The sequence below is a fragment of the Ambystoma mexicanum genome, chromosome 4p (genome assembly GCF_040938575.1).
Source record: "Ambystoma mexicanum isolate Mex_15411 chromosome 4p, UKY_AmexF1_1, whole genome shotgun sequence".
Classification (NCBI taxonomy): Eukaryota; Metazoa; Chordata; class Amphibia; order Caudata; family Ambystomatidae; genus Ambystoma; species Ambystoma mexicanum.
In genome coordinates, this window is record NC_090927.1 from 383,765,186 (window position 1) to 383,788,161 (window position 22,976).

At 45.6% G+C, this 22,976-nt stretch overlaps 1 protein-coding gene across 2 annotated transcripts in view; it reads left to right on the forward strand.

Annotated features, from left to right (window-relative positions):
- Window positions 1-22,976, forward strand: part of SMC6 (structural maintenance of chromosomes 6) — a 2,412,589-nt gene that overhangs the window by 872,887 nt on the left and 1,516,726 nt on the right. For both annotated transcript variants that reach the window (XM_069605927.1, XM_069605928.1), the window contains one exon: window positions 13,479-13,567. In XM_069605927.1, the coding sequence (XP_069462028.1) occupies window positions 13,479-13,567 (89 nt within the window). The remainder of the gene's footprint in view (window positions 1-13,478; window positions 13,568-22,976) is intronic.

A 22,976-nucleotide genomic window follows, 5' to 3' on the forward strand; every position in this document is an offset into this window, starting at 1 on the left:
TTTTAAGAGGTGTTAGGACCCTGTGGTATGTTCTTGGGGATAGTAGCGGAAAAAAGGGTTGTTACTCCAAATTTATGCATGTTAAAAATCTGACACTTTATCATCTGAAACCCATATCCCTGGTGCACATCTGTGTGAAATCTGGAAAGGTTTAGAGGTCGTTATCATTATGAAAAGGGGAGAATTCTGTCATAAGTGGACACATCATACAAAGACAGGGATCGGATTGTTTGGTGATACAGAAAATGTTAACTGGACCTATAATATTAGAAAAATGGTACATAGATAAATGTGTATTTGGGTCAGAAATAGATTTGTGTGCAATTTGACAAGGGGAGGTTCCTCTGAGCATAAAACCTACAGCATCACTCTGACACTCCCATTTCTTTCCCCCAATCAAGGGAGAGAGGAAAGCTTGGCCAATGATAAGTGAGAGGGGCAGGCTTAGCTAGGCCCAGGCACACACACATTTTCAAAACACATAAAAGCAACATTGAAACCCAGGTAGAGACATTCACTTTCCACTTTCTTGCGGGACGCTTTGCCGGGAGACTTCAGACTTCACATCCAGAGATCCAGACTTCAAATCCATCAATCTCCAGAACCTGTAGCAGAAATTAACTCCAGAATTTGTAGCAGAGAGGCCTGAATCCACAAGCTGAATCCTCTTCAGCAGGTCTCAAAACCAACCAAACTATTCAACAGCCAGGCGAGCTGTTTGAATTTTTTGCCAAGAACTTTTGCAAGAACCTGTAGCAATATCCAGAAAGCAGTGCTGTATCCGGACCCAGAGAGAACCACAAACCAGACCGTTGTGAGCAGAACCGGTGCTTGACAGACCCAGAGAGCAGAGCTGACCCAGATAGCCGGGACTTCAGAACCACCCGCCGGAAGTCCCGTCCAACCTGACCAGACCTTGACGGCTTATTTCAAAAATATAGTGTGAGTACTGACTGTGGCAAAACCAATCTCTTAGTTTAAAATAATCTAATCCAAACTATTTTAGCCTATTAGAACTGCCTCCTAGAATTGTGTCATTCTGTCATCTTTAAAACTGAAAACTGTCATCTGTCACTCTGAGCTTTAAAATTTCAAATCCGAAAAACTACCTTGACTAAATCGGCCGTATCTCCGGAACCGTTTGTGCTGTCATCTTAAAGCTAAGATTCTAGGCTTTCCAACGAACCTAGAACCGACTTGCTACTCCTTATAGGGCCTCCGTAATTACGCTCGACCCACACGATTAAATTTGCCGCGATTTGACATTTTGCACAATTTCAGCCACGTGTAAAAATCAGCAGCTCCTTGCTTTCCTTTGCTAAAATTCGTTTTAACCTGCTAGTTACTCATATAGCATTGCTAAAGTGAGCCTGAACTAATATAAACTAGATATCACCCATCCTGAACCCCCTATAGGGAATTAAAAGCCTTTTTAGCATATTTTTCACTTAATTGCAACCACATCAAAGTATCTTGCCTTTGTTAAAACTCATACCTGTTTTCCTCTAAGCTTGCTAGGGGGGAACCGAATTATATTTGATTGCATTCCTGAGAACTGTGTGCCTTCTTTACATCTCCTTAGATTGCATAAAGTGGGGGGGGGGTGAATTGTCAAGGAAAATGATTACATTGTCTTTTGTTGAAGCCATATCAAGTTATTTATTGTACTGCATTTCATTCATCGTTGCGTTTCCTTGAACCATATAAAGCATTCTTTCCCACCTCATTCTTCTGTTCCTATTCATAAGTAACCAAGAACTGTGCTACTGTAGGATTACCTCTTGCTGATTACTGCTCATATTCACAAGTGTACTATCCATTATTAATTTATTTATAGAAGTGTGATATATATATTCTTTAATTTTTCAAATAAACCTTTTAAATTTGCAAAACAAGCCTAGTTCTTGGCTCAGTGGGGTCAAGGGGGATTCTAAGAGAGGGGTGTTATACAAGGGTTCATCATCCAGATTATAACTTGCCATAAAAATACATAAATAAGGGCTTCCCTTGGGCATCCCAGACAAGGCACTGACTTAGTGGGATTGCTTGATTGGAGTCACTTACAGTGGTGCAGGCGGCTACGGCCCCAGCTAAGCAGGCTGCGTACCCTACCATCCCTCCGGATAGGGACGACAAGCACTTTGATGGTTGGGTGAAGAAAGTATTTTCATCTGGGTGTATGGCTTTAAAGGCAGCCAACTCTGTTTGTGCCTTGGCAAAATTCACTCACACTCTGTAGAATTGTGTATATTTGGCGGCTGAACATATTCCCGAAGGGGAGGAACGGGATGGTTTTCTTGCCCTCGTTCAGGATGGCAAGGATGCCATGTGTGAATCTGTTCAGTCGGGTTTGGATGTGGCAGACTGTCAGCCGGTCCATGGCAGCAAGCACTGTGTTGCGCAGGTTTGTGTGGTTGCAGTAGTCGGGGTTTGCTCCTGATGTACAGTCCCGGCTTCTCAACATGCCCTTTGATGGTGACCATCTTTTTGGCAGCAAGGCTGACGAGAGCCTTGAGAGGTTGCAGACCTCCAAAGCTGCAGCGAAGTCGTTAGAGCGCTGCAGTGCGTCAACCTCCGCATTTTCGTCCTAGGGGACAGCAATGGAGGGGAGGTTACTTTCGATACTACTCTTCCTTTGGTAGATCGAGGGGAGCTGCCAGTCAAAGGATTCAACGTAGGAGTACCAGAGGTGGAAAGCAAGGTACTCGAGGTGCCAAAGCCGCTCGGGCAGTTGCCTCTTTGTCCTCAGGCACTGCCGCTTCCGCTCAGTCATGAGGCCATGTCCCATGGTTCGCCGGTTGTGGGAAGCCTGGCGTAGCATCTTGTAGAATGGCATGCCATTACTTCAGATGTGTGGGTTCTGGAGATCATAGCCCACGGCTACTGTCTTCCTTTCCGGCAGAGGCCTCGTGACAATCCACCAGGGAATCTCTCTTTGAAGAGTCCGGATCCGCTCCTTGCGCAGGAAATCAAATCCCTGCTGGAGAAAGGCGCCATAGAACTGGTGCCTGTAGCGGAGAGGAACAAGGGATGGTATTCCCCATATTTTTTGATCCCGAAAAAGACGAGGGATTGAGACCCATCATGGACTTGCGTGGTTTGAACAAGCTCCTCAGGAAGGACACGTTCAAGATGGTTACTCTCTCTCAAGTCCTCCAGGCCCTTCAACTTCAGGACTGGTTGGTGTCTCTCGACCTCAAGGATGCTTACTTTCATGTGCCGATTCATCCCAAGCACAGGAAGTACCTGAGGTTCGCAGGTGGCGACTCACATTTTCAGTTTTGGGTCCTGCCGTTCGGATTGACCTCCGCCCCGAGGGTTTTCACCAAGCTAATGGTGGTGGTGGCAGCGTATCTCATGTCTACCCCTACGTGGACGATTGGTTGATCAGGGCGCGCTCTCCCGAGCAAGCCCTGGATCATCTGCCGGTCACCTGCCACTCCCTTCACAAGCTTGGCTTCTCCCTCAACTTAAAGAAGTCTAATTTGACACCTACCCAGTGGCTCCAGTACATCAGAGCAGTGCTCGACACATCCCTGGGGCAGTGTTCACCTCCCCAGGTGAGGGCTTATCACATTCTGCAGATGATGGACAGGTTTCAACATGCCCAGAGTCTCCCAGCGTTAGTTCTTGAGGTTGCTCGTACTCATGGCATCCTGCATTCTACTGGTGCCAGAAGCCAGGCTGCGGATGAGATCTCTGCAGTGGACTCTCAAGATCCAATGTTCGAAGTCCTCCAGCAGGATGTCTGATCCCGTTCAGGTGCCGCCCTCGGTCGCCAAGGATCTTCTGTGGTGAGCCGTCGAAGGCAATCTGATGAAGGGGGCTCTGTTTTGGCTACCCTGGCCGGAGGTAACGATTGTGATGGACGCATCCTCACGGGATGGGGAGCTCATGCCAACGAGTTGACAGACAGCGGTCGTTGGTCTCCGTCAGAGTCCAGACTCCATATCAATCTGTTGGAGCTGAGGGCCGTGCGTTAGCCCAGAAGTCTTTTCTGCCGTCTGAGTGGGGGAAGAATGTCCTGATTATGACGGACAATACAGTGGCCATGCACTACCTCAAAAAAAAAAGCGGGGCAGGGTCTCTCCCACTGTGCAGAGAGGCGATGCAGCTCTGGTTCTGGGCCATCCAGCAGGAAATTTCGATCTCGGCAGTTCATCTGGCCGGAGACTAAAACACGGCGGTGGACGCTCTGAGCAGGCAGAGCATGGTCTCTCACCAGTGGGAGCTGGCTCAGGAAGTTCTTTTGGAGATCTTCGCCCCTTTGGGGGACCCCACAAGTGGATCTCTTCGCCACCAGTGTCAACCGGAAGTGCAAAAGATTCTGCTCGCGGGAATTTCCTCCAAGAGGAGCCTTAGGGGACGCGTTCGTAATGGAGTGGTCCTTCCCACTGCTGTACGCGTTTCCTCCAGGCCCTGTCATTCTGCAAGTGTTGCAGAGGTTACGGAAGTTCGGTTCCCGAATGATACTCATTGCTCCGGCGTGGGCAAGGAGAGCGTGGTACCCGGACCTTCTCGACATGTCCATCTGCCCTCCATGCTGTCTTCCCTACCGAGACGATGTGCTCTCACGGAAGGGGGTCGGGTTCTCCATCCAGAGGTCAAGTCTCTCAGCCTTCATGCTTGGCATCTGACAGGCTGAGGTATAAGGATTGGGACCTCCCTGAAGACGTGATGGAGGTGTTGCTTTCAGCCAGAAGGCCCGCAACAAAATCCCTGTACCGTTGGCGTTGTAGAAAGTTCTGCAACGGGTGCAGGGTACAGAAGGTGGATCCTTTTCAGTGTTCAATTCCTGTGGTTCTGTCTTTTTTGCTTTTATTTGCCCACAAGGGCCTGCAAGTGGGTACCATTAAGGATTACCTGGCGGCGCTGTTCATATTTAAGCGCTCGTCTGAGGAGTGTTCTTATTTTAAGATTCCTTTGATTTCTCAGTTTCTGAAAGGGCTAACTAATGTGTTTCTTCAGTCACCTTTCCAGGTGCCCGGGTTGGGATTTGAACTTAGTTTTAAAGTTCCTGATGGGAGCTCCGTTTGAGCCCTTACATTCTTGTCCATTGAGACTGTTGTCCTTTAAGACTGTATTTTTTGTTGCGGTTACTTCCGCTCGCAGAGTGAGTGAGTGAGTTGCAGGTATTATCCGCCAAGCCACCTTTCACGGTGTTCCATAAGGACAGGGTTGTCCTTGGGGTTCGTCCTTCTTTTCTTCCGGAGGTTGTGTCGGAATTTCATTTGAGCCAGAAGGTAGTTCTTCTGGCGTTCTATCCTCCTCTGCATCCTGGTAAGGAAGAGGAGAGGCTCCATAGGTTGGATCCTAGGAGAGCTTTAAGTTTCTACATCTCACGCATGTCCCGGGTCAGAGTGGACGATCAGCTATTTGTAAGATACGCTGGAAGGCGTTTGGGTCAAGCTGTTTCTAAGCAGACCTTGTCCCGTTGGATCATCTTGACAATCTCTGAATGCGACCGTCTGGCGGGTAAGGCCCTCCGGTGGGCTTACAGGCTCATTCTAATAGGGGTGTGGCTGCCTCCACTGCTCTGCAGAGGGTTGTTCCCATTCATAATATTTGTGAAGCAGCCACATGGGCCTCTGTCCATACTTTTGTAAAACACTACTCCCTGGATTCTATCCATGGGCAAATTTGGCCTTTGGCAAGGCGGTCCTCTATTCTGCAATTTGATTGGGTATTCTAATATTCTAAATTCTTTTCCCACCTCATACGTTGGTACTGCTTTGGGAGTCTGTCATAGATGTGGAATATGTCGGAGGACACGATCCCTTCGAAAAACAAGTTACTTTCTTACCTGGTAACGTTCTTTCGATGGGATTTTCCTCCGACTTACTCCACATCTCACCCTCCCAGCCTGCCCCTCTACAGAATTTCATATGCGATAGCAGCTTAAGTTTCCGCAAGGCTTTCTGTGGTCATACTGGCGAAGATTGGTGCCACACGTTCTGGGAAAAACTACAACTGAGGCTACGGGCGTCGTGCGTCCTACATATAACATCCAGTGCCGTCAGCGCTCGACGGAGGCCCTCGAGGGACAGTGTATATCGACATCATCGATGCAGGATGCAGACGCCGAAAAAATTTACGAAGCAGCACAGCTGTGGTGATTACTGTCATAGATGTGGAATAAGTCGGAGGAACATCCCATCGAAAGAACTTTACCAGGTAAGAAAGTAACTTGTTCTTCTCTCAAGGTTAGCCAGAGAAAGTTCAAAATGGGAGCAACAATAGGCACTTGGTGCCAAAAAAGTTGTCAAAGAGGATAACGTTTAAAAGACACTATGGAGAGTCTAGAAAATGACACCCATAAAAAAGAGTAAAAGATTCTGAGAGTGTGGGAAAAAGTTCAACCTCTGAGGTATAAGGAAAAATAATCCAACAGTAAAATCAAACATTTCTGGATTTGACACAGGTCAGGAAGATGTATTATTCCTATGAAAATCTTACCCACCAGATGGTATGGTGGGTTTGTACCAGTGCAGTACCAAGCATCTCATAACAAGCATCAAGCCTAACTTGGCCAGCTTAAGCCCCCTCCCCTCTTGATGTTCATAGACATGAAAAAGGCGTTGCATAGATTTGGCATCTTGCTTGATGCTCGTCATATCTGTGAGTATGGTGCAGACACTGCTCCTATAATTATCTAGCATGGGACAACTTCATACCATAGGCAAATACCCAGCGGCCATCCCCTGACACCTGGGACAACTCCCTGTAGTGGTTTGAAAGAATCGTTTCAGTCTTGCTGGTGAGTAATGATATCTATGGAGGACTTTGTGCTGCATCAGCTGGAAGCGGGAATTAAAGAAGACCTCTGGAGTTAGTGCGCACATATCTCTCCAGGTATCATCTGTAATTGTAAGATTCATGTCCCTCTCCTATTTCTCTCATAATTTTGGTAAATGTTGCGGCACACAAAATTATATTAAAATAAAGATTTATTATATTTACACAAGTCACTGTTAAATATTTAGCACAATAAACCAACACACAGGTATACTTCATAATACTTTAAAAAAGCCACTTCTTAGTTGATAGTTGCTGAACACATACAACTGTTACAGGAGTCTGACAAGTCCACCATACTATCAGTAATGACGCACACCCAAGAAAAATGATAATTGCATTTAGTCAGCATAAATATATAAGATAGTGATTTTTGAGCAGGAAAGCAGTTGGTTATTGTTATCCTGGCAGAGCTTCAGATTCTAGAGACAGTTTCCTTGCACAGCAAGTCTTTTAAAGTCCAAAACGCAACCCTAGCTAAAAGGGAGTTCTGGGATTCTTAAAGTCTTGAAAAGCAGCAGAAGTCAAATGTTGCTGCGGATACTTTCTAGTCTCTAGGAAATAAGGTACAAGAAGGCTTAACCGACGAGGGAGACCCTGTTAAAGGACTCACTAAAGGGACAAAAGCAGTGGCTTGAGTTGTTGGCAAGTGGGGGGTTGCCCTGGAAACCTGAGTGCACTCTCTAGAGCAACTCTCTGGAATAAGGTAAGCAATACCTTTTCCCCCACAGTACCTTAGATCTGAAGAAAACTTTTGTGGTGGATGCTATGCGATGTTGCAGCACTGGGCCTGACTTCCGGATTCATTTGTCTAATGACGAAAGGCAGGACAATGGACAGGATCTTTCAGCAGCAGTCTCGAGGGAGGACCTCTGGCATGACGTTCATCAACTTCCTTGGTCACTCTGCGGTTTTGCTGCCTTTTCTGCTGCACCAACAAAGGACGCAATCCACCTGGTTAATCTACTTCGGTTTCTGCAGTCCTGCACTCTGATGAGGTGGTCTGGATGAGTTGGATTGTGTCTATGGAGTGTCTCTGGAGCCTAGATGGGGACTGTTAGGGAGAATTCTCTTATAAGGCCAATTTCCCAAACCTAGTGAGTCCCCCAGCAGCTTTGCTGGATTTTTGGGGTTTGTTTTTTTCTACTGCTAAGAGTGAGACCCTTTTACTCCCACTCTTAGGCATGATTTGAGGTATGTCTTTGACTTGTTATGTGCTTATGGGCTATGGGGTTTCTTTTTACTCCATAGGGTATCATCTGTTTTTCTGCATGTGTGGTACACGGCACCCTCAGTGCAGTACCACAGGGGTGTCAGTGACCCCCAAACATAGACTCCATACCATGGGACTGACTACTGTCTCCCAGGGCATGTAAAGTCACCATTGGCTTTAATAGTCCAAAATTGTGAACAGAACCAGTACAAACCATCATATTGTGAAAGTACTGGTAAGGGGTAATTCGATTGCCCCTGGGTCTGTTTTCGAGGGGGCACTATCCCGTCCCCCCTCTTCGAGTTTCTGGCTGGTGGCAGTGGTTACCACGCAAAATATTCCACCGGAATATTCTCTATGGGATTTTCCCATTGATTTTAAACGCACCACTTTTGGGTGCAATGTTAAAGATACCGCTGGTTCATTTATTTAATATTAAATCACCGGTTGGGTCTTCTCCACAGAAGCCCTCCAAATGGTGCCACTCTGTCTGGGTTCCACAGGAAGGGTGGAGGGGGGAATTGGCACCCTGGACTGCGTTGCCTTAGCAACCCAAGTCGTACTCTACTCTGATTGGCCCAGTCGTGAGCCGCCCGGCTCACCACTTAGCATGTGTGATTGACAGCTAGGCTGATGAATGGGGGTTTTTCTGCATAAAAGCAGGGTCTTTGGGACTGGAACTTCAGAAGTCGCCACAGGACCTAAGAATCCGAAGAGGGAAGAAGCTGAGCCATCTGCAACTACGACACCACCGGTGAAGCCCTGCTGCAACTACCTCACCACTTTCCTGAAGACAAGAGAAGATCTTCTGCTGGATGAGTCTTCTTCCCATGAGCTGGTGGGATCAACCAGTTTGCCCTTTTCATCTTCCAAAGACGGCTCTTGGTCGAATCGCTCGTGCCAAGCACCCCGGCGGCCGGATCGGATAGCCAAGCTCACTACTTTTGACCGCGAATAAAAGGACTGCACCTTTTAATCAGGAACTCTGCGGCTGGTTTCATCCCTGTGCAGTGCAACGACTCTCCGTTCCCTCCTCGACGAGATCTTCTCTTCCCCTGGTTGGAATCACAAACTTCAACCAAAGCCAGGAACAACTGCCCCCGCTGGAGCTTGCTTTCTCTTTAAGGTACTGTGGCCTGCCTGGCCTCCCTTTCTATAGATTGCTATAAGTGACCCTTAAATCCTTGGCTTCTAAACTGGGTTGGCTCCAGGCCTTCTAACTATATATGTTGAATATCCCCAACCTCTTTTGAACACTCTGCAAAGACTTTCAGTGCACTTTAAACCGTGTGATCCTGGGCACATTTCGCTTTGCTCCATTTAAAGTGGGCCTGGCCTATGAACTTTGGCTCTACAGTATAACCTGCCTTTCTCCCCTTGAATTCCTAAAAGTGTTGGAAACTGTTTTATTCTTCTGCTCTGCCTTTTCTCTCCCTTTAACTAAATTATCAGAGTGCCATCTTGGTTAAGCACTCACATCTGTTCTAACAAATAGTAGTGTTTTAACCCTGACTTGTATGATAACTATTAAGGGAGGTGTGTATACTTTACTTGACTGTGTTTTAACTTGCTTTTGATTGAGAGTGCTAGTATATGCCATAAAGTGTGTTTTAAATAAATAATTATATACTTTTTATACAAAGCTCTGGTCAGTGTTTGTTTGCTCTACTGTGTTTTGGCCCTATTGTGTTATACTCTGCATACTGCCTAACTCTTCTTGAGAGAAGTCCGACTGCTCAGCCACAGCTACCAGGTAAATCTCGGTGGTGCGGACTGCTACCAATTGGGTTTACTGCTTACTCCTGTGGTCTTAATCTTTTTGCAGTGTTCCCCAAGGGAACTGCACAGGATTCTGCCTAACGGGGACACCCAACGGTTCCCACCAAAAAAACACACACACACACGCATGCACACACACACCCACACATCACCCCCCAACCACACACACACAGCACCCCCCACCACACACAATCCACATTGACACTGTGGATCACTCTTTGCTTTTGGAATGGTCCTAGAGTTCTTTCCTGGTTCTCTTCTTATCTTTCAAACCAAACATGTACTGTCTCCTGGGCTGGGCAGACCTCCCCACCTCTTCTCCTTAAGCATGGGGTTGCCCAGGGGTCTGTTTTGGGTCAGTTTCTTTTCTCTCTCTATACCTCTGAGCTCTCAACTATAATCTCTTCCTTTGGTCTTTCTCATCACTTTAATGCAGATGACACACAACTCTTTCTATCCTCCTTGTCTTTTTACTCACAAAATTCACCATACCCTCACAGCTCTGAGAAATCAAAGGAATCTTAAAATAAGAACACTCCTCTCTGCCATCAAATCCTGAATGGCTTCTCATTTCTTTACTCTAAACGCAGGGAAGACTGAAGTGCTATTCTTCCCTGCTAACACTATCCCTCCTCACCCACCACCTCCTTCTATATCTTTTCCACCTGCTAGCCTTACTATCTCTCCCATTGCTCGCAGTCTTGGTCTATATCTTGATTCTAATCTTTCTTTTGATTACCACATTTCTCTAACCTCTTGGTTTTTTCATGTTCACCTTTACAATATCCGTAACGGTTGCGCTTTTCTTACCTTTCAGGCCACCAAACTTCTTATCTCTTATTTATTTTTTCTCGACTTTTTTACTGCTCCAACACTCTTTGCTCTCCCAGGTTCTCGCCTCACTCCCTTGAAATCAATCTATAACTCTTCTGTTTGTGTACTTTGCCTTCTTTCCTATCGTGACTCCATATCTTCCTCTCTCGCCTCACCTGGTTGGCTACCATTTCAGTCTCAACTTAAATTCCATTTTCTTTGCTTAGTACTATCTGGATGTTCCTGGCTATCGTGCCTCTCTCCTTTACTTTTATTGTCCATCTGTCCCTTTGCGTTCCTCTAGTCTTTTTAGATTAAATGTTCCACGTCCACCTTGTGCCCAGTCTCGAATTCCTTTTTTTCCGCTACTCGTCCCTTTCATTGGAATGCCCTCCCTCTGGCTATTCGTTCTATTACTGACTATTGTACTGTTTTGATTTTAAATTGTACAGTGCTTTGGACAGTAGCGCTATATAAAACATAATAAAATACAAATAAAAAATATACCTCCACCGCACGCATACGCTCTCACACACACACACACATACACACACCTCCACCACACACACACCTCCACCACACACACATCCCCCACCACACACACATTCCCCCACCACACCCCCCCACACACACACCCCCACCCACACACCCCCCACACGCCCACACCCCCCCCCCACACACACACCCTCCACACACACACACACTTGTAGAAGAAGGGCTGACCAAGAAAAACCACACTAGTAATGACGAAAAAAGAAGGGAGGCCCCAAGTTGGTGCTTCGAGTGCCGCTATTGTGTATTGCTGATACTATGGACATGGCCTGCGGTACAAAAAACACACACTAGTTGGTAGAACACGTCTACTGTCACCAGCCATAACTAGGAGATTGTCTGTGACTAAAAAGTCACAGGACCACTGAGAAGGGGGATACTAGGTATCCCTTTGACACTCCACATAAGGTGGTGTGTCCAAACTCTCAGACTATAAAGTTTTAGGAGAGATACTAAGTATCTCTCTCTCTCTCCTTAAGAACTGTAGTTACTCTAGGATAAAGAAAAGAATCTCAAAGAAGGACCTTAAGGGTCCCCAGCAACACTGCCCATAAGGAGCTGTGTGTTGCAATGGTAAAATACAGATGCCTTTAATTGTTATGGAGGATAATTGACTCCATGGGCTAGGTACAATATGGTGTTCCAAAAAACACAGGCCATAAGAATGATTGAGTGGAAAAAGTGGATTTTAGAAAAACATCCAGAAGTCCAGCAAAATGTGCTGGGTGTCTCGCTAGGCGAGGGGATGAAGCATACAAATGATAAATCTCCCTAACATGAGCCAGGGATTGCCACATTTCACTTTAAGCTCGCTCCCTCTCTCTCTCTCTCTCTCTCTCTCCCCCCATAATACAATATTCACCCTCTCATTTTTCTTAAACCTGAATGAGGCCATCTTCTGTACTGAGGTTGGCAGACCAAGAATTACTATTTGGGAACTTGCCTGCAGTATCATAAACAGAGATTTCAGTTAAGTCCCACATTTCTGCCAGGATGGCACGAGCATACTCTAGCCCCTCATGCACCATGCACTGCTCAATCTCCAACAAACTAACTTTTCCAGAACTGCTTTTGAATTGTATTTCAACTCAACACATACTTTTCTGTATCGCATCTCTCTAGAGAATAGTCCATAAATACTGGACTAATATGCATCCGCGCTAATACAAAGCATTTTCCCTGCCCGACTCCCTCCCTGCATCGGCAGCCTCCTGCCCTGCTTTCTCTTTCTCTTCTTTACAGCAGACTCATCTCTGGTTTACCAAGGTGGGTGTGCAATTGGACAAGAAGCAACGCTTCGAAAGTACTACTGTGGTGATTCGATGCAGTTCAAGAGCAAAATAACGTAACTTCATGGATCACAACATCGGTGCTATTCTGAAGCGGGTCTATCACTTACATTCTTTCCTATGAGATACCAACTACTGGTTGAGCCTGTGTGAACCCTAGGGTGCCCCAGGGTATGAATTGTCGAACATGGTGCCCGTTTGCCCTCCTTTGGCTTTACCTTACCGTAGCAATTAGGGTTACCATTGGTACTAGAGCATTTCTGAATCTAAATAACATGTACCATGCCTGACCATCTTGCCTTCCTTTTACTTTATAAGGTATCATTTTTGTACCCTGGTGTGATTTTTTTTTTCCCTTTCCTAAATGTAGTGATCTATTTCCCTGTTTTCTCTTTCTGTGAGGAATCTTTGGCTCCAGACCCTTTATGGTCCCGGTACATTTCCCCTGAACAGTTAACTGTTTTCTTCATATTGTTAGTTGACACCAGCTGTTACTTTCCACTGATTGGACATTGGAAGTGCAACGCTCTTGCAACTTGCTATCTCGCACTAGATATTTAGATTCTTTCAGTGTTTATTTTGTGCACTTTTTCCTGATTATTCTGCATTTCCAGCTTTCAGTATCTTCATCCTATTTCTCTTGCCTGTATGATTATACAGCCATTCTTTTATAACCCTTCAGCCCGTACCTAAGGACAAACTCATCTGCTGACACTGTGGTCCTGTGTGCCCTCCCTTCCAGGTCTGTCCACTCCTAGTTCCAGCCACTTAGCTAGTGGTCTCTCTTCCTCCTCCTTTGCTGCCCAACTCTGTAGAATATCCACTTCTCTCCGCTCCTCAAAGTTGACCTTTGCTAAAAGGTTTAAGGATTTTCTGTTTGCTTAGATTTGGAAAATGACACCCTGAACACAGGGATGTAAAAACGTGTCTAACATCACTCCACACACCCTGTTATTTAACATTTTGCTTTCTGCACTTTGAAACACTGTTCGTCCCGTAGATATAGAAATGATTTTTATTAATTACTTTGATTGCAGGTATTTTATAATCGACATCGTTCTGAATTAAAGCGATTAGAAAGAGATGATGATCAGCTTCGCAGCCGAATTGAAGAATTGAGAATAAGGTACATGTGGTGTTTTGTGGTGCTCGGAAGTACAAAATGACAACACCAATAACACATATTGGCATATGGTTGCTCTTTGAGAGAATAATAGAAATATCAAGTACATATAGTTACTAAATTTAGCAACTTAGTAAGCAAACTAAACCAGGCCACATTGTTGCATGTTCTTGTTGGACCCTTGTACATTCTATCGGACCAGGATTATATATGACTACATATTAAACTTTGCGAGGCAATGCTTCATGTTTGCAAAAGCTGTGTTCTCTTCAATAAGGTATTTTTATGCGCCCATTGATCCATGCATCTCAAAGAGGCACATATTCAGTAGCATAGTTGCAATTTCTCATCTTGTTTTTAGGTTCGAAGTGTTTCCCGATTTTGTTTTGCTAAATGCAACTTTGCTGAATATCTTCGGATTTTACCACTTTTTTACCTTAAAGTGGGGGGGAATGTCCCACGGCCTACCCTTACACCACCAACCCCATCCCATCTATATACCATACCCATTCTTACCACCTGTAGTTTTGAGGTAGAAAACGTGGTAAAACAAATCTGAATCAAAAGTCGGCAAAGTTTCATTTGGCGAAGTGTGGAATACTTTTTTATGATGCATGGATGGTGCTGTGCATTATCTTTGCAAAGAGAAAATGCTTTCAGCTGGCAACTGGGTGGCATTATACCATAATCTCTCCTTTCGATTAAAAGGCTCATTGGAGCCGTACCTGATACCAACAGTGAGTGGCGATTCTTCACTGTACCAGTTCACTTGCCCACAGTCTTACTATGATGTTCCCCAGCACAAGCAAATAAGTATGCAAGACTGCACGTAAATTTGCCTCTGAACCCACTGACTTGTTCATAGATCTGGTCCTTGCAAATGTATTTGCACAGATTTAGATATACCTCTTACAGTACGAACATTTGGCATATGCCGCCAGCTCACTTGTACCCCTTAAAGTTTAAGTATAGCTGTAGGATTCTGGCACAACTTACATTCTCATACTCCATATCCACATCATTACATGGTTTTATACCAGACCAATGCACCCAAAGTGTTAGTGTGCACTATGATGCTACGTGAGAACACTTCTCTCTTACGGCTTTCTTGCTACTACTGCTTCATCTATGCCAGCCTATCCACAGCACAGCTGTCCTCCTGAAACTCTTCCGCCACCATGGGACTCAGCACAGCTCCTCTGGTCATGACGTCTGGACGAGAATAGATTGAGCCTCCATGCAGTGACCTTGGTTCCTTTTTTCCGACCACACCATTAGGTTCAGGAAAATGCTCTTTTTGTTTTTGAATTTCATCGCCATGCCTTATGCTAGGAAAGCTTTGAAGCTCAAACCTTGCAGGGATTGTGATGGGTAGATTTCAGTATCGGGTACACACAGGATTTGTCTCTACTGCTTGGGCGAGGATCACGGCACCCAGGATTGCGGTTTGTGCCAATTTATGTATCAAAAGGCTCTTCAGAAAAGGGCGGCAAAGATCTTTATCTACGTCCACAAGGATAAGGGTGAAGCCGTGCAATCCCATTCGAGGTCGTGCAATGTGGAAACTCTGCCTGAAGAGAGAACGCACCCTCGCAAGGGGAAGAAAAAGAAAATTAGCAGCACTGCAAATGTTCTTGTTCTGAGCGGATCTTCACCCCGGCATTCTTTTTCATTGAAGAAAGAATCACCGCTCTAGGGATTCCCCTGAAAGGGAAGCTCATGTACCTTTTCCCATCCAATCCTCCACCCTGAGTAATGCAAGAAAGTTTGTCAGAAGATGCTGAACATCTTCGCCAAGGCTCCGGCAATTTGGACCTTGGCGTCGACTTACTGTCTCTTGCGGCACTGCCAGGGTACCCACAATGGAGTACTCCCACAATTCTATGGTCTCGTAGCTGGACCCCCAAGGGTGACAGTCTCCCGGCACTCAGCACTTGGTGTCTTAGACGCTGGGGCTCCTTTGGAATATGCCCTGCTCTATTTGAAACCGTTCATGTCAAAGATGTACCAAATCTATGACGAAGGTCGAGAACAGTTTGCATATTGTCTCAACATTTTAGTCTTTAGGGAAGAGAGGGACTTCCCGGTGGAATTTTACTGGGAAGGTGAAGCCACCCAAGGGTTGGCCACAAATCCTCAGGATTTCAGTGGCCTGGACACCTACCATGAGCTGGATCTCTTTCCGGACCCCATTCTGGGTAAGCTTCTGGCATTCTTCCAGAGGCTGATGGCCAATGTGGCTGATACCCTAGGGTTATCAGCTTGATCCAGACCGAAAGTTCAATTCAAATTGACACGTTTTGGATGAGTGACTGTGATGAATCATGCAGAGTCCTCACAGAAACCCTGTCTAAATTATCCTCCCAGGTGGCATGGTGAAGGCAGCCACGACCTACCCTATCCCTGAGGGTGGTATTAGTCGGAGGATCACCTGGGAGAAGGGCCCTAAGGTAATAGGGGGGCTCTGCTAGGAGGGACGCAGTAGTGATCTTCAGAGGGGGAGCTTTCCATGATGTCAGAATATTTAATGGCTTGCTGTCACGGATACTTTGAGTTTGGGTGTCTCTAAACTCTTCTCAGTCTGCTCCTGAAGATTCCAACTAAATTTAGATTCACTTTTTAACTTCTATAATTTGAATTACTGATTCCATTTTAGTGTGGTGCCCACTTTTTTCACTTCGCTGTCAGAGTAAGGCTTACATTCTCAAAACAACCCATCTTGTTGCTAATGAAAATTATTGTGATCAGCGTGGGAATCGGAGTATTAACACCTTTTATCTCTGATAAATGTAATTCCCCCTTAGGTCAAAACCAATCTGAAATCCTTCCCTAAAGGTGTATTTAATGCAGAGTGAATTAAAGTTGAATGCTGTATTCATGATGAAAAACATAACCCGAACAATGCCCGAAGTACTGAGACGAGGTACAGGGACTCGGAGGTCCAACACTGCAATGTGTGCAGTCTAGAGGTTCTAATGACTCACCCCTGAGCAGGACTTTTGAATTTAAAAGGCCCCCTCAGGTGAACAAGAAGGTGGCACAGTAGCAGGAGTTGCTGGCTGCAGTTGCAGAAACAGAGGAATGAAGCTGCCTGAGCCGCCGCTATCTTTTATGCAGAGTTTGGTTCTGAGAGGGTCTTTGATAAAGTAAGCCTGAACTGAGGTCATGCAGCGGGAAGCGGTAAATCGACCAGCTGTCCCACGAGAGCGAGCTCTTAGTATGGTACCTGGCGAGCACCGGAGTGCAGGAGGAGCAAGGCAGGCTCCTTTGCCAAGCGGCACAGGCGGCGGTAACCTGACCGAAGCTGTCAGACGTTCAGGAAAGCATAGAAAAAGCAGCAGTTCGAGCGGACGCGTGTAGAGAAGCCAGTGAATTTTACTTTAATAGGGAACCCCGGAACGCTCCGTAGTCAAACGCTGCTCGCTGAACAATGTTTTGAATACCTAACTAATACAAGGAAGTTACATGGACGAAATACTCACTTTAAAGGGAAACCAGGAGAGAAATGTTACAATTGCCATTGCCAAGATAAAGAGGGGGCAATATTGAAACAAAATAAAGACCTGCAGAGGGGGCAATAGTTTAGAAGACCTGTAGCCCGCATTGACAACATAACAAGAGATATTGCTGAGAAATTGTAACTATTATTCCCAGAGTGAGTAAGAGACAATAGTTAAGCATGACACCAATAAGCATTGCCTACACCAAGGAAAGGCAAATGTGATCAAGACATTGTCAAAAGTTGTTTGATGTGGAGTTAAGAAAAAACGAGTGGCAGGAGAGAATTCTTCCTTGTAAGAAGTGTCGAGGAAGAGAGGAATATAACCTTCATTGTCAATAGTAAATAAATCGGTGTAACCAACAGCACCAATGTGTATTGTGTCCTCACAGAAAAAATGGTGAATCTTGAAATTGTTGAAAGTGAAGAACTTTTCTAAGAGTGTGAAGAAAGCCTTTCAACAGAGTACTTGTAGTGGTGTTAGGAGGTTTTTGTCCTGGGAGGCGAGTATACCAGGAAATTGATTGTTAGTGGTAGTCCTGGCAGGTTAGTGGACCCGGAAGAAGACATAGAAGTACTGCATTGTGGTTAAAGGTTGTGAAGAAAAGAAAGTGGCAAAGCCGCTGTTGTGTTTGATGAACTGGGGTAAAACCCATCTTGACAAAAACATTGTTGTGAAACCAGAAGTATTGTGGTCCTATTTGTTTTCCAAAAAGAAGTGACATTAAGATATTGCAGCTTGAGGATAAAGACTTTTATTTCATTTTGTGGGAGCATGGTCAAATGCCAAGTAAAATACTTTTGGAGTAAGAAGAACTTTATGAATAGTACTTGGCTATACAAAAGTAGCTTTATTCTTTGCAACTTTTATTGGAAATCCTGCTTTAAACCTGGGAAGGGATCTGACCCAAGCTACAAGGATAGATATGTATCTGGTTCATGTTGAGTATAACTGTTTCTGTTAAACTTAAATTGCCATATTTAACCTTTGAGTTTAATGTATGTATAAGTGTGAGGGGAAGATTCCTTTTATTAGAGTATTGTACTTTAGTTTTGTTTTTGATGGGCAGGGAAATCCTCTTTTGGTTAGGGATAGCAAGGTGTTTGTCGCAACCTTTTGAGTTACTAAAGTGGCTACCCGTGAATAACCTTTACCAGGTTGTCCGCCTTGCATTTCTAAACCCTCACAGGGACCCAGCAGGGATATCTGGCTACCATTTTGGTTCTTTCATTTACCGTTTTTCCTTTATGGCTTCATGTGGTTTTGGTGTCCATTAGGGATTGGCGTGGTCCGGGTGTGCAGTGCTGTGGTTGTTATAGGGCACTGTACTGTTCAGTCCTGTGGCTGGTTGATGGGGAGCTGCACTGTACTGTTCCGATTAACTTTGGGTGGTTAGACCGCCGGGTTAGCTATGGGGTTATGGGGTCTAAAACAGTTCCACACTTCTGAAGCTAACTTGGATGGAGGAGCCTTTGAGTCTGGTTATTGGCCTTGTCCTGTTCAGCACCTGTTAATTGGCAGGGCATGCGGGTTGGTTGTGGGCAGGGTGGTTTGGACTCTGGAGGCTAACTATCGGTTGCAACGCAATAAGTACAGTTGCTAACTATAGGGCGTAGCGGAGTATGGCCATCTGACACACTTGCCCTTTAGCAGAATATGGGCACCTAACAAAATTGTTTGAAAGCAGGATATGGCTACCCGAAACACTATGGATAAATGCAGAATATGTCTTCTTTGCACAAATTAGGCTAAAAGCGCAATATGGCCACCTGGCACACTTTGACTAAAAGCAGAATGTGGCCATCTGCCAAAGATAGGTCAAAAGCAGAAAAGATACACATTATTGGGGAAATGCACCTAGATTCAAGATACACAGCAGTGAAGAACTTCTCCTGGATTTTAGCTTGGAGCATATCTTTTTGTAATTCAAACTTTCACCTAGTAAATCCTGCTTATAAATATGCTTCGAACGGATTGTGTCCTTCCACATATTCCTTATCTGTTGATCTATCCGTATTTAGCCTTAGCCGCCTTGGAAATAAATGTCAGCAGGGGGTGCTGCGCGTCGATGCTGGTCGACTCGATGTCCTTCGAGGGCCTCTGTCCCAGTGTCGACATCACCATTGGTACATATAGCGTGTGCAGCGACCGTTGGCTTCAGTTCTGTTTTTCCACGAGAACTATCGCTTCGTAAGATCGGTGCGCTTCGGTTCCATTCGAGAAACCCATTGAGTAGATAATGGCATCTTGTCAGCATCATCAACTCCAAGATCAGGGTTTTTAAAATGCCACTACTGCGGGATGAAGATGTCCTTTACAGACCCCAATCGGGTGTGTCTGTGGTGTTTGGGATCTGATCATAAGACATTGTAGTGTTGATCCTACCTTCCGATGAGAGTGAAAGCCTTAAAAGAACATAAAGTAAAGTAAGCTGCAGGTAGGACACACAAATCCCCTTTGTTGTCTGTCGAAAAAGCGATCCTCTGACGTGTCGATGGGTGACTTTCCTCGTAGGAAGAAAGCTAAAAGATCTTGATCTAGGAGTGGATCTCACCACTCCTCTTCCTCTTCACGAGAAATGAAGAAAAGACAGCACAGGTCGCCTTGCACTTCATAAAGTTCCTCCCCAGAACAGGTAACGTGCCCGACGAAATCAGCTTCACTGTCTGAATGGTAGAGATTCTGACAAAAAATGCTCCTAGTCTTCGGGAAAAACCTGACCAGGAAAAGGCAAAGGATAAACCTTGTGGGCCCTCGAGCCCAGGTGTCCATGAGAAAATTCCACAAACCTTGGAAGGTCCTTACTATTCGAGAACCTGCTCTGTCGAAGCCAACATTTCTGACACCTTCGACAACTAAGGGTTGGCTTTCCCTACCGGGGAAATCTTCGCCATTGTTGTTGAAACCCTCAACGGAGCCAAAAATGCTGAAATTATCGAAGCAGGTCGAGAAAACAAAAGAATCCGTCACTCCACTACCGAGACAAGACTTTTTCAAGTCACTTTCTGAAATATATGAGGAGCATGATCCATCAGCTGATGACAATTGACCTTTTGGCATGGAGTATGGAACTCAAGGCGTTTCAGGGGCTCTAATATCAGAATAATCAAAGATGAAATATTTTTGAGACATTCCAGACGGAAAGTGGGATAGACACTTCCACAGGGATTGTATTTGGCAGACCAGACCACTCAGATCACGCAGATGTGTCATATAGACAATTAATGGCTAAAATCATTTAATTTTTGGGGTGGGGGAGGCCTGCACCACCGTATGAGCAGGATGATTTGACAGACATTTTGGACAAGGAACCGCAAGAGGATCCTATTCTTCCCTTCCATTTAGCCTTGCAAAGGTGGGTCAGTGCAAATAAGGAAATAAAACATTGAAAGTAAATACAGGACTTCTAGTAGTGATCCATATCTATCGAAACATCCACCTCCAGAAAGCCTGGTGGTCCAGGCCGCCGCATTGACTTTAAAACAAACTGCCTACCCAACGATTCCCCCAGACAGGGATGACAAACGTTATGATGCCTTGGCAAGAAATGTCTTCTCAGCTGGGAGTACGGCCCTTAAGTCAGTGAATGCCACATTGCGCACTTGCAAAGTTCACAATTACTCTATGGGTCTGATAGCGATGGCGGCTGATCATATTCCCTAAGGGGAAGAACGAGACTCATTTTTGAACATTATTAAAGATGGGAATGAGGCTATGTGCGAGTCCCTTCAAACTGGTCTCGACTCTGCAGACAGTACCAGCAGAACAATGGCAGCTAGCACTGGGTTTGCTTCGGATGTGCAATCAAGGCTTCTTAACATTCCCTTTGATGGCACACATTTATTTGGCAGCAAGGGTGACGAGACCTCCAAAGCGGCAGCCAAATCCATTGGTGCTGCAGTTAAACAACCGCAAACTCGCCCCAGTGGAACAGCTTGGGAGGGGCTGGTCCTTTCGTTTTTTATTCCTCAGCTGGAAGAGCAAGAGGACTGGCGAGTCAAAGGGGGTCATATGATTCCCGTGTGGTGGATGGAGGAGAGGTGCTAAAACCGCCCAGGTAATGGCTGCTTTACCCTCAGCCACTGCATAAGCCACCTCAAAAACTGAGGCCTTAGTCCACAAAACCCTGCTGGGAGGTAGACTCTCAAGCATTTGCATGAATGGCTGGGTATTAATTCAAGATGCCTAGGCATTGAAAACTGTAGCCCAGGGTTACTGCCTTCCCTTTCTAAAAAGGCCTCTGGATCATCCACCGGGGAGCAACTCTTTCAAAATTCCTGATCCGATCCTTGTGCAGGAAATTTTTGACCCTGGTCGAGAAAGTTGCTATAGAATCAGAGCAATAGGTTTTGGTACTCCCATTGCTTCCCAATCCCCAAGAAGGATGGAGGATTGAGACCCATCTTGGACTTAAGAGAGTTAAACAAGTTCCTCAGGAAGGACAAGTTCAAGAGTGTTACCATTTCTCAGATCCTTCAGGCCCTCCAGCTTTAGGACTGGATGGTATCATTGGACCTTCAGGATGCTTACTTTAATGTGCCAATCCATCACAAGCATAGAAGGTACGTGAGGTTCGTTGTTGGCGGTTCTTATAGTTTCGACTTCTGCCTTTTAGACTGACGTACGCCCAGAGCGTTTTCACCAAATTGATGGCGGTGGTGGCAGCGAGTCTCAAGAGAGGGGGCCGGGGGGGATTCACGTCTACCCCTACCCGGAGGATTGGCTGTTCAGGGCTCGGTCATGCGAACAGGCCCTGGAACATCTCAGCATAACCTGCCACTCTCTCCAGACTGGGCTTCTCCCTCAATTACAAGAGTCCCACATGATACTATCTCAAAGGCTCCAATTCATCAGAGCAGTCCTGGATGCATCCTTGGGGGGAAAAGCCTCGCCACCTGAGGTGATGGCTCAACACGTTAGGCGGATGGTCACCAAATTCCAGAGTGTCCAGTGTCTCCGGGCATTCCAATTATTTTAAGGTTGTTCGGCCTCATGACATCCTGCATTTTTCTGGTGCCAAAGGCTTGTTTGAGATTGAAATCTCTCCAATGGGCTCACAGGACTCAGTGGCCCCAATTTTCAGGCAAGATGTCAGACGTTCTACAGGTTCCGAGCAGAGTCGCACAGGATTTTATGTGGTGGGGTAAGTAACGTGTTCTTTTTCATTAAAAGTTGCTCTTCATATCAGACTAATATTATCAGAGCACCTTATTGTGCCCCTGATCTGCTTGTACCAGTGATATGAAAATATCAGTAGAACTTGGTTGTTGGAAGCAGGAGGTGGGCTGCAATGTGTCCTTTGTTTCCTTTGAAGAACAATGACTTTTCCACCCACCGCTGCCCCCATTCATCACTCCATATCTGATCTGACTTGCCCTTGCATTCCCTACAACTCATTGGGTTAAGCACAAAATGCTTTGTTCAACTGATATTGCCTACTCCGCTGTGGTCAACAGTTAAAATTGAAACGCAGCCCTCCCTCCTCTTACAGTCTATAAATTGACTACCATGGTAGTAGTTACTATAGGGCTTAGTTGCATGAGAAATCCTGGATTTAGTGCGGGTGGCCTGACACTGCAACTTGACGAAAAGCACATGCAGGTTAACACATGCTTCACTTGGAGCATTACGCGCCTACGAGGTGCAGCCCGCTCGACGCTTGAAGATATGTTAGTTACCGTTGTAATGCACAGTGGTAACATGCAGGTATCCTTGGTATCACGCTTATTAGACTGCTTTGGCTAGCTGTAGAACGTGGAAGCTAGGGAGTATCTGTTTATTATATGTGTCTATTGCACTGAGAGAATCACGTTAGCCTGGTTTCCATGGTTGCCTGCCTGTCCCACCTAGAAGATGTTCTAGGACAACCAGTCTATTGCCCTTGGTAGCCTCAGGGGTAGCCTGCCAATGAT